Below are 12,781 nucleotides of genomic sequence, written 5' to 3' on the forward strand. Positions count from 1 at the left end.
CTGACCAACCTCAGTGGTGCAGTTGTTAACGCGTTGGACTTTGGATCTGGAGGTTGGTGGTTCGAGTCCAAGTCATGTCATGAAATTTATCTAGGTGAAATAATCAGGGAACGATGTTTGTGACAAGCATTTAAATATGCTTAACACAATTAAAATTCAAAAAAAAAAAAATATTATATAATTTAGGGGTCCAAATACTTGAGTACTTGGACTTATACTTGAGAAATTCAGACGGATAAACCGCTCGTACAAATAACATTACCTTTTGCTACAGTCTTCCAAGTTTTCAAGTTGTTCCGTTAGAGAATTATTGGCTGTAAAGAAGAATAAACTTAGTATAAGGGCGCAATATTTGTTTGAGTGAGCACATTGGTACCTACGAAAATGGAATTTATGTATTATGGCCAAACTTGTGGAAAAGGCATGGCCGAACTTGTAGAAAATAATAAAAAATACGTTCGCGCTGCGCGCTCCCTATTAGCTGCATAGTTATCAAGCTAAAAACATAAACGAAACTCAAAATGTTGGCCGAGAGCGGAAGATTTCTCTCCCGCAGTCTCTGCACTCTGTGTATTTCTTATGGAGATTTTAGCGATCAAAAATTGATCATATCTCAGAATCGGTTTAGATTTTCGCAAAACCCTTTCTTATTGCACACCTAGACCATAAAAGGAATATTCCTACCAAATTTCAACTTTCTAGGCCGAACTTGAGGCATGGCCAAACTTGTGGAAAAGGCATGGCCGAACTTGAGGCATGGCCAAACTTGTGGAAAAGGCATGGCCGAACTTGAGGCATGGCCAAACTTGTGGAAAAGACGCTATTAGCTGCATAGTTATCAAACTAAAAACATAAACGAAACTCAAAATGTTGGTCGAGAGCGGAACATTTCTCTCCCCGCAGTCTCTGCACTCTGTATATTTCTTATGGAGATTTTAGCGATCAAAAATTGATCATATCTCAGAATCGGTTTAGATTTTCGCAAAATCCTTTCTTATTGCACACCTAGACCATAAAACGTATATTCCTACCAAATTTTAGCTTTCTAGGTGTTGTGGTTCTCGAGATAGAGCGATCAGTGTGTGAAATGTGAAATGTGAATGAGTGAATGGATCTCGTTCTTATAACTTACTAGTTCATCCCGAGGCATGGCCAACCTTGTGGAAAAGGCATGGACAGGACCAGGCAATCGCGAGTTATAGCGGAACAAACATTGAACCAAACGCAAAACGGTCGAGTTAAAACATAGACCTCACTTTGATGTTTTTTGGGTGTTTTCGGTCCATGTGAGCGGCAGTGTCATACAGCCGATACAATAGATTGAATAGAAAGTAACTAGTAGTACTGTGAACTGTAGACCTCACTCAGCCTCTTTTGCCTAAGCTGAGACTTTAAACAGAATCTTCCTCATTTTTTTTACTTTCATATTTCTATTATCACATATTTTTTATCTCTATTATCACTCTATTATCTATTATCACCATATTGAGTATATTTATTTTATTTATTTGTTATGACACATATCGAAAGAAAAAAAAATAATGTACTTAACTATAACCTACCTACCTACCTATACGTCTTACGTATAGATAGGTACGTATAGGTCTTACGTAATTAAAAAAGGACAAGGAACAAATTTTATTTACAACCATTAAAAAGATTTCAAGAATTAACTTGACCTTTTTTTAAACAATAGATTTATACCTGGAGGATAGGATCTTGTGTCCAAAGTATTTTTGAAGAAATAATATTGACAGGTTTTATGATTATGAGTCATCTATTGGGGGACCTTCAAGTTCAGGCCAAAATAGACCCCGTTCAGTGTAGGGACCCCAAATTTCAAAGATCGACGTGCATTCATTCAAGGAACTCGAATTTCATCAAAAACAGGACCAGGCAATCGCGAGTTATAGCGGAACAAACATTGAACCAAACGCAAAACGGTCGAGTTAAAACATAGACCTCACTTTCGTTCGGTCAAAGATCACCCGCATATAGGTATTATTGTCCCTGTTGTGGTGTTGGTGAAATGACTTAGGAAACAGATTGTAATGCACATTACGCTTGGTCGAGATATTATCTCTTGTTATTAGTAAACTTACTTTGTCTTTATTATTCTGTCCTGTTCTTTTTTCCAGAAATCTTTGAAGTCATGACAGAACGGAGCCCATAACATGAAGAGGTCTTTTGGAGTAACATCACTTTCTGGAATGCCTTTAGGAATGTACTGGTAAAATTTCAGAACCGACTTGAATCTGTGACAAAATAAATCAAAGTTGTCTAATTATATTATTTGTTGAAAAATTATAATATATAGTCTGGCTGAGGGACTATAAACAGAGAGTAGATCAGCGTCTAGCTAGGGGACCATAAACAGGGAGAAGACTAGCCCAAATTTCCTCTTGGGGGATTTTTTTCACATTTTCTCACACAAATGAGCTCTGATCTCGAAATTTGTCGCGACGACCTATGAATCACGCTATATCAATAGCGAAGGTTGAGTGCGAAGGGCATCCCACTCGGAAAATTTTGTTTAGCCAAAACCAGTTGGCCTCAAAGCGATCACTCTAAAGCTGATTGAGAGGCCGACGACAAACGCCGACCCCATTTGAACATGGGAAAAGGCGAAGAAGAATTGAAAAAGACGAGCAAACTTTATAAATACAGTCGAACCTCGATAGTAAGTAATACAGAGGAAATGACGAAAATTACTTGTTATAGAGGTTTACTCAGTAAAAATAGCATACGTATTACAAGGGTCCTTTTTTGAAATGACTTAATACCGAGGGTTTCTGCATTTCCACATGATGCTAAAATAATAAAAATAAAACAAACCGTAAAATCTGGTGTGAACATCACACGACTTCCCTCATCCTATTGAATGATGCTTATTTGGGTATTCTTCTATTGTAATTTTTACAATATCTCTAACCGTTTGGTTAGTAGGTATAGCTGAAAACTAACAAAAAGCGGTCAAAATACCCAACCGCATCACCTATCTTAACCAAAAGTTTGGTGTTACATACAGTTACAATTGTTACACCCTTGTCACATTTGTGGACTACATCCCAAAATTCAACTCTCTCGCTAATACGGTTCCCAAGATATTATTGAATTACATACACCGAAAATCGCCAAAAAACGTATTGAGAAATGAAATATTGAGACAATATGGTTGGAAAGCTGAGACTTCAAGGATATTTTTCCTGTTACATGCCGCCAGATTATGCCTTTGTTAAAAAGGTGTTTAATAAAAAAAAGTTGCCACCGTAAATTTATCTGTCTATGGGTAATTATATGGTATTATTCTTTTATTATTAATAATAATAATAATAAACAAAGCACTTTTTTCTAGACCTACCCACGAGGCCGGGGGCCACAACGGAGTTTAAGCAATTTGATTGGCTGATATTGTTGAAAATCAACCAATGAGATTGCTTAAACTTAAACCTAATTTAATCTCACTTTGTCAATGATGAAATAGTTGTTGTAAAACACATTGGTCACCATCTGGGTGGTTGAGGTTCATGCTTATTAGATACACTTGCCTGTTTTGACACAAGATTCCATTTTGGTTCTAAAAGGTTCCATGTGATCAGGTTTAGATTCCTGCACAACTTTATTCATTGAAATAGTGACTGCGTCCAGCTTCTTGGCCAATGTGCTGAGTTGAGAGTGGATATCATCAAACACAACAGATGCAGCCCTGTCTACATCCCCGGGCTCAGGTACAGGGAGGCTTTCATTGAGTGGATTCTCAGAGTTACGTAAATACGTACGAACAATAAAGTGAAGCAAAGTTACCGAATTGTCTGTGAACATTGGAAATGGACCAACAGTTATCACACTTGCAGTATTGTTTAAATAAGTTATTTATTCATTTTTATTTATAGTGGTTTTTTTTAAGCGAGTCACTTGGAATATCAGACAGACCAACCGACAGACAGACGACACCGAAGCGAATACAATAGTCCGTCCACTATCACTATACCTTTTATTATTAGTAATAATAAAGGAAGGACGGACTAAAAAATTGATCCCCACTCTGAGCTGTTCTCGAGAAACCCACCCCTATAAGTATTACTCACCTTTACTTCGCACGTCCTTGAGTTTGGGCAATATTTCCAGTCCGAACCCATCAGCCTGGCCTCGTAGTCTATTGCCTCCATTCATGAAATTACCTAGACTCAAAATTATGGCTATCACTTTCTTTAAATGTTCTGACTTCATCAGGAACTGAAACAAGATAACAATAGAGCAGTTGCGCTTACTTGGGTGAGGTTTCCAAGACAAAGAGCAGAAAAAATGAGAAACTAGGGAATTTTTCTTTTTCTTCTACGACTTCTAGATCCGGAGATCTTCTTCTTCTTCTTCTTCTTACCCTTTTCCTACTCAAGTGGTTATTTACATCTTCCTCTGATAAACCCTTCTCTTCCAGGTCCTTGTTCACATAATGTTCCCACTTTTTCTTCGGCCTACCTCTCGTTCTTCGTCCTTCCGCTTGTATCTGTCTCACTCTTTTCCCAACATATTCTTTATCTCTTCTCATCACATGCCCGTACCACTGTAATCTTCTCTCTTGTATTTTCTTGGTCACTTCAGTCACTTTGATTTTGTTCCTTATCGTTGTTGTTGTCGTTGTTGTTGTTGTTGTTGTTGTTGTTGTTGTTGTTGTTGTTGTCGTTGTCGGTGTTGGTGTTGTTGTTGTTGTTGTTGGTGGTGTTGGTGGTGTTGGTGTTGTTGGTGTTGTTGGTGTTGTTGTTGTTGTTGTTGTTGTTGTTGTTGTTGTCGTTGTTGTTGTTGTTGTTGTTGTTGTTGTTGTTGTTGTTGTTGTTGTTGTCGTTGTTGTTGTTGTTGTTGTTGTCGTTGTTGTTGTTGTCGTCGTCGTTGTTGTTGTTGTTGTCGTTGTTGTTGTTGTCGTTGTTGTTGTTGTCGTTGTTGTTGTTGTTGTTGTTGTTGTTGTTGTTGTTGTTGTTGTTGTTGTTGTTGTTGTCGTTGTTGTTGTTGTTGTTGTTGTTGTTGTTGTTGTCGTTGTTGTTGTTGGTGTTGGTGTTGTTGGTATTGTTGGTGTTGTTGGTGTTGTTGTGGTTGTTGTTGTTACTTGTTTTGTTGTTCGTGTTGTTTTTGGAGGAAAATTCGGTGCGGCGATAGAAAGAAACAGGTGGACAGCAAAACTATTAGGCGCGCGCGTCGTGTGTGTGTTTCAGATTTTCTTATAATTGATTTCACCAAACTCCAGTTAAGACTTTAATCAATAATTAAGTACTGATGGGTGATTAAAGTTAATTAAAATTGCACTTCACCAACCTCCGTTAACACTCATCCTTGACCAAATCTCCCTTTGAGGTTAATGATAGAAAATTATCTTATTAGACATTATTACTTACCGTTATATGTTGGATACTTGATTGTTTCTTACCCGACTCGAGTTTCGCCTGTCGGACGAGAAACAATCAAGTATCCAAAATCATATACCTAACGGTAAGCAATAATGTCAATACATAGGATGTCTCATATAAACCTAACCAATAATCGCCATTATCTAATTAGATAAATATTCTAATGGACGATTTTTTTTTTTTTTCTTAAAGATTCATATTCTGTACTATCTAGGACATTGGCTCAGAAATACATTTTGCTGTTTTTAATTTAAAGATTTTTGATAAGGTATGTCATCTTCTAATCATATAATATCTTCCCATGCAGCATCTTGGGTGTTTATTTGTAGTCCAGTAAGATGGGGATTTTTCCAGGAAAAAATTCCCAAAGTTTTTTTCTCGACGGTTTTATATGTATTTTTTGGCGCTGAATCCGAATTTCAACTTTGCCACCTCGCCAGAGGTGAGCTAACTCCGCCAGGCGCCGCTTTGTCGCTTTTTGGCGAGCTTTTTTTAAAAATGTGCTCATAACTCAAAAACGGTACATATTTAAGGAAAGGTCATTCTGAACAATATTGTAGTTCAGAAAATTTACTCAATAGAGCAGTTGCGCTTACTTGGGTGAGGTTTCCAAGACAAAGAGCAGAAAAAATGAGAAACTAGGGAATTTTTCTTTTTCTTCTACGACTTCTAGATCCGGAGATCTTCTTCTTCTTCTTCTTCTTACCCTTTTCCTACTCAAGTGGTTATTTACATCTTCCTCTGATAAACCCTTCTCTTCCAGGTCCTTGTTCACATAATGTTCCCACTTTTTCTTCGGCCTACCTCTCGTTCTTCGTCCTTCCGCTTGTATCTGTCTCACTCTTTTCCCAACATATTCTTTATCTCTTCTCATCACATGCCCGTACCACTGTAATCTTCTCTCTTGTATTTTCTTGGTCACTTCAGTCACTTTGATTTTGTTCCTTATCACTTCATTCCTTATTCTATCCATCCTTGTCACTCCCAGACTCCACCTCAGCACCCTCATCTCAGCCACTTCCAACCTTTTCGCGTGCACTTTCTTCAACGCCCATGTCTTCGCTCCATATGTCATAGCTGGTCTCACCACTGTTTTGTATATTTTTCCTTTCATTTTTCGGTCACACAATACACCTGACATTTTCTTCCAGTTCATCCATGCTGTATTTATTCTATGGGTTATTTCGCATTCCAACTCTCCTTTGTTAATTTATTGATGGTGGAGCTCAAATATTTGAATTTATCTACGGTGATAAGGTTTTCTCCATCTAGTTGTATGACTTTTCCATTTTCCATCCCAAAATTCATATGTACGGTCTTGGTTCTGTTTATTTCAAATCTCGTTCAATCTCAGTCACACTTTCACCACACAACACATCATCCGCAAACAGCATACACCACGGCGTTTCCTTCCTCACATCATCAGTCAAAACGTCCATAATTACATCAAACAGGTACAGACTGAGTTCGGATCCCTGATGGAGTCCCACTTGTACGGGTATAGTTTCCGTGAGACCAGCAGTACTTCTGATGCGGGTTGAAGCCATCTGGTACATGTCTTTTATGACTCGGAAATACTTTTCTGGGGTTCCTCTCTTTCTCAGACAACGCCAAATTTCATCCCGAGGCACACGGTCGTAGGCCTTTTCGAGGTCGATAAGGACTAAAAACAATGGCTTTTCTTTCTCCGTATACTTTTCTAGGAGTTGACGTATGGCAAACGCAGCGTCCATTGTGCTCCTTCCGGGCATAAAGCCAAACTGGCCCTCTGATATTGATGTCTCTTTTCTCAATCTCTAATTTATAATTCTCTCATAGAGCTTCATGGTGTGTGACATGAGCTTGATGCCTCTATAGTTGCAATCTTGAATGTCGCCCTTGTCTTTGTATATGGGGACTATCGTACTTTCACGCCACTCAGTTGGAATTTTCTCTTCTGAAAACACTTCATTCATTAGGGTTACAAGGAGATCGACCCCATCAGCTCCAAGGCTCTTCCAGGCTTCTATTGGGATGTTGTCAGGTCCTGTAGCTTTATTATTTTTCATTTTCCTTATTGCCTCCCATACCTCTCTCATGTGTTAATCCTTGATTTGGCAAACTCTTCTCTGTTGGTAATCTGGGATTTTCCTCGTTTAATAAAGTGTTGTAGTACTCTTTCCATCTGTTTTTGATCACATCGTCCTCTTTTAGTACCACTCCTTCCTTCTCTTTATCTGTTTTATGTGGGTGAAGTCCTTACTAGCTTTACCTCTCTCTTTTGCCAGGCGGTACAGGTTTTTCTCTCCCTCTGGTGTCTCTCTGTATAGTTCCTCTAGGTTTTTCGCTTTGGCTTGTGCTACAGATCTTTTGGCTTCTTTCTTTGCTAGTTTATATGCATCCTTGTTCTCTATGGTATTCAATTTATCAAGTCTCTCTTTCGCTTCTCTTCTTTCTTTTTCTTCACACTATTTTTCACTTCTTCACTCCACCACCAAGTTTCTTTATCCTTCGGTTTTCCTTTCCCAGATGTTTTTCCCAATACCTTTTCTCCAACCTGTAGCATAGATTCTTTACAATTTCTCCATTGATCTTCGCATTCGGCCTTTTTCACACTCTCTATCACCTTACGCTTGTACTCTAGATTTAGGAAGGGGTCCTTAAGCTTCCACCATTTGATTCTGCGTGATGTAGGTCTCTTTACTCTCTTCTTTTTCTTTACAACATCGAGGGATACGTCAGCAACTAACACTTGGTGTTGACTCACCGTTGATAATTTTACAATTCCTCACTTCTTTTAGGTGTTGTCTCCTGCACAAGATGAAATCTATCTGGCTCGTTCTTTCTCCACTTTTGTAGGTCACAAGCATTCCATCTTCTTTCTTGAAAAAGGTGTTAATTATAGCCATATCTGATCCCAAGGCAAAGTCCAGTATTTTCTCTCCTTCTTCATTTTGACTCTCCAATCCCCAGATTCCTCTAATTCTCTCCGTAGTCTCTTTTTCCAATATGTCCATTCAGATCTCCTTCTAGAAACACTCGCTCGTCATCAGGTATTCTTCCAAACTCTTCTTCAACCACTCTCCAGAATGCATCCTTCTCTTCATCCTCACATGCCACTTGCGACGCATACGCATTCAACACATTCAGCTCCATAACATCCAGTTGGAGTTTCACGTGTATCACTCGGTCACTCTTCCTATTCACGCTGGTCACTTTTGTCTTCATGTCTTCATCCAGAATAATCCCAACTCCATTTCTTCCACTATCATTCGCACCGCTGTATATTAGTTTGGATCCATCTCCAAGTTCTTTGGCTTTGTCTCCTCTCCAACTCGTTTCCTGTACACACAGTATCTGTATTCTTCTTCTTCTCATTAAGTCAGCAACTTCTCTCCCTCGTCCAGTCATGGAACCCACATTCAGTGATCCAATTCTGATTTCTTCCTAGATCCGGAGATAATAAAGATTTAAAAAATAGGTCAACCCTTCTTTAAATCTTTTGATTGATTGTAAATAAAACCTGCCTTTTTTTATTACGTAAGACATATAGGTACCTTCTGTTCAATTTCGATACATGTAAATTACATTCATTCGTACCTTCGTAAAGAGTCTGAGTGAGGTCTACAGTTTACAGAACTACTAGTGTTAAGTTTACTATCAATCAGTGCTATCGAGTCACTGCATAAAAGTAATTACCTCACACACACTCTTGATATTGTTAAGTTTACTATCAATAAGTGCTATCGAGTCACTGAAGTCTGCCTCAAACATGAAGCATGCAATCCTCTCACTGAAGTGTGGTATATCAGCCAAATCAGCCAAAAACTGCTCTGGTTTGTCAAGTTGAAGATCGCTGTTTGATGCCAAATGCGCTCTTATGAGATTAATCTCTTCATCTGTTGCGCGCACATCATATATTTGCTGCAAAGCTTCCAGACTCACAACCGAGGCGTCCATATTAAAGATGGCAGATTCTATCTCTGAGAATTCAATATGGAGACTCTGTGCTAGGATGCCTACATTCTGAGAACGTTTGCTATCGATGAGGCGAGCCACATTCTGAAATGAATAAAAAATAAACCTTCCTTTGTTCATCATTTTAAAATGTTCATTACTTACTTCAACCCAAGCTGATGTATATGCTACCGGCAATCTGCATTAGACCGACATTCTAATCTATGAAATGCCTAGCGTTCTTCGGCAAAGTGCATAATGAAATCGATAGTAATCTATACAGGGTGGTTCGTGATTTGCGAACCACGCTTATATCTCAGAAACGGCTGGGAATTAAGGAATGAAATAAACGGCATCATGAAGATATTGTAAAAGTTAGGGTAAAAGAACACTCAAATAAGCATCATTCAATAGGATAAGGAAAGTCGTGTGATGTTTTCATTACTTCAACCCAAGCTGATGTATATGCTACCGGCAATCTGCATTAGACCGACATTCTAATCTATGAAATGCCTAGCGTTCTTCGGCAGATACGCTTTTATAACACATGAGGTATAGGGTACCCTCCCTCCACTACTTGAGCTCCTTGTTATTTACAATGTCTGTGTCCGAGAGAAGTGAAGGAGAATGGGAGACGGTCGAGGACACGGACGCCGACATATATATTAATTGCGTTTTATTTTTAAGTCAAGGTCACTACCTCCCCTCACAAGGAAGTGTGTTTATGACGTGAGGGGCGTTAACTATTTTTTTTTTCTATTTTTTTCCGGTTAACCCAAATTTTCTTTTATTTGTTTTGATTTAAATTTGTTTTGAGTTGTGCTCTAAGTTTTATTTTTCCAGTTGGTGACTGTTGTTTAAGTTGTTTTATCTGTCTTCTGAGCTGTTTTCCTCTGTTTTTGCGAGTTTGCAAGCACGAAGTGGGAAGATGGATACTTATAATGATATGCGAACAGCTGATTTTTGATCAAGAGCTTCCCATATTCTCTACTAGATAGCGCCAGTGCTGCCAATCTTTGGAATCAGCTAATTATCCCCACTACGAGTTCACTACGAGATTTTTACCTTAACTCCCTAAATTTCGGTCAATGGTTCCTTGTAAAATAAAATATACTTATTATTTTGAGACCACTCAAATATACAGGGTTCCCCGCCAATGACTGTACAACGCTTGAGTGTTGATGCAGGACCTAAAGGGCTACCAGAAAAACCCATTTCGTCACATCCGATTTTCAACAGGGGCGGAGTTATTCAGGATTTCCTGTTTTTCGACGTTTTTCATACCTTGTCCTCTTAAAATGCCTTTATCTTTTGAAGTTGCTAAGAATTTTGCACAGAACTACTCAACACTCTCTTGTTCTAAAAAAGAATTTAACTTTGAGACCCACATTAATATTAACCATATTCAATTGAGAGAACAAGATACATTCCAATTACTGAATAAGCTACCAAAGAGAGCGACCTTTCATCAAACCCTAAAAAATTATGGAACTTTGTCTCGAGTAAGAAAAGTAGTTCTGGTGTACCATCCGTCATGTATCTGGATAACTTAAAATCTGAAGACCCTAAAACAATAGCTAATCTTTTTGCTAAGAATTTTGCACAGAACTACTCAACACTCTCTTGTTCTAACAAAGAATTTAACTTTGAGACCCACATTAATATTAACCATATTCAATTGAGAGAACAAGATACATTCCAATTACTGAATAAGCTACCAAAACACGCCTGTAAAGGACCAGATGAGATCTCCCCATTACTTTTTAAATCTTGTGCTGGAGCGCTCGCTGCATGAATTCTCAAAAATTCCAACACATTCGGAGCAATTCGAGTGGGTCACACCCTGTATGTATAGAATTGTTCGGAATGAATAATAACGGAGGTAAAGTATGAGGCACACGAGTACTTACTGGCACGACTCACATTCCAGCCTCCTACGGGCGGGGTTGGTAGGGGGGTAGGAGATGATACATTGCTACTATTCGAAACCGATGTAGGTACATTCCCCATCATTGGGGCAGGTGATGAAAATGTGCCTCCAATCATAGGAGGTGGAGGTGGTGTTGTTCCCATCATAGGAGGTGGAGGTGGTGTTGTTCCCATCATAGGAGGTGGAGGTGGTGTTGTTCCCATCATAGGAGGTGGAGGTGGTGTTGTTCCCATCATAGGAGGTGGAGGTGGTGTTGTTCCCATCATAGGAGGTGGAGGTGGTGTTGTTCCCATCATAGGAGGTGGAGGTGGTGTTGTTCCCATCATAGGAGGTGGAGGTGGTGTTGTTCCCATCATAGGAGGTGGAGGTGGTGTTGTTCCCATCATAGGAGGTGGAGGTGGTGTTGTTCCCATCATAGGAGGTGGAGGTGGTGTTGTTCCCATCATAGGAGGTGGAGGTGGTGTTGTTCCCATCATAGGAGGTGGAGGTGGTGTTGTTCCCATCATAGGAGGTGGAGGTGGTGTTGTTCCCATCATAGGAGGTGGAGGTGGTGTTGTTCCCATCATAGGAGGTGGAGGTGGTATATAATTTTCCTCTTCCTTGAGAATAAGCTTGGTGAAAGCCACAGTTTTTATAACTTTATCACGCCGATAAAGGACATCAAGGGGTAATGAATGAAGAAATAACGGTATATCAGTGAGAGGGTTGATTTTGGTGTTTTGGTGTAATCTTTAGTTTCATATTATGTCCTTCACAATGTCTCACTTGATGTATCGTATTATCCTTCTATTAATTGTTCCTTTGAATCCTTTAATTATATGATGGCAATTAAACATCTGATGGGCTTTGCCTTTCTTTTAGTTTTAGGTTTATTGTAGTATATAAGACTTAGTTTTAATTTTTTATAATAATACCACTGAAGATGCCGTAACTGACGAAACCCGGTATGGTAGTGAATAAAATAATATTGTAAAACAAAATAAGGAAAGTAAAAAAAGCGATCTGTTTTCATTTTCCCCTATTGATTTTAATTTGTTTTACCAAGTGTTGTGTATACCCTTGAAAGTTCCAACTTTTTAATAATGTTTTTTTTTTTTCTTTCTCAATCGTGAGCTCTCTTGGTGCTCAATGGCCTAAACCAGTCCGCGGACTGAGCTATTTACAGTTGCTCAATTGCTGAATTTCGGGGATTGAGCATTTTTTACTGCGCGGAGTGAGCTATTTTTTCGCTCATTGAGCGAATTCGGGGATTGAGCCTAACATATCTACTTATTAACTTAACTTATTTGTGTACTTTTTGAAAAAAAAAAAATGACCCAGTACGCTAGTAGGACAACTTTTTCCCATTTTAGTATGCAACTAGAAGGTTAAAAAATAATACGCAAGTTAAATACAGCCCTCAAAAGTAGGTACCCGAGTGACACGTCATTTCACGTGTTTTCCCTTCCTGGATAGTGTGGTACAATGATGGTACATCGTTTTTTTTTTTTTTTTTTTTTTTTTTTTTTTTTAAAAC

The 12,781-nt window shown here is 38.7% G+C and overlaps 1 protein-coding gene across 1 annotated transcript in view; it reads right to left on the bottom strand.

The window, feature by feature from the left end:
• LOC103518339 (protein cappuccino-like) overlaps positions 1-12,781 on the bottom strand; it is an 18,878-nt gene that overhangs the window by 4,638 nt on the left and 1,459 nt on the right. Inside the window, exons 2-5 of the mRNA XM_026830174.1 lie at positions 9,078-9,440; positions 4,089-4,236; positions 3,545-3,812; positions 2,103-2,255 (exon numbers count right to left, since the gene is read on the bottom strand). Coding sequence (XP_026685975.1) covers positions 2,103-2,255; positions 3,545-3,812; positions 4,089-4,236; positions 9,078-9,440 — 932 coding nt within the window. The remainder of the gene's footprint in view (positions 1-2,102; positions 2,256-3,544; positions 3,813-4,088; positions 4,237-9,077; positions 9,441-12,781) is intronic.

The sequence above is a fragment of the Diaphorina citri genome, unplaced genomic scaffold (assembly GCF_000475195.1).
Source record: "Diaphorina citri unplaced genomic scaffold, Diaci psyllid genome assembly version 1.1 scaffold2157, whole genome shotgun sequence".
NCBI classification, from domain to species: Eukaryota; Metazoa; Arthropoda; class Insecta; order Hemiptera; family Psyllidae; genus Diaphorina; species Diaphorina citri.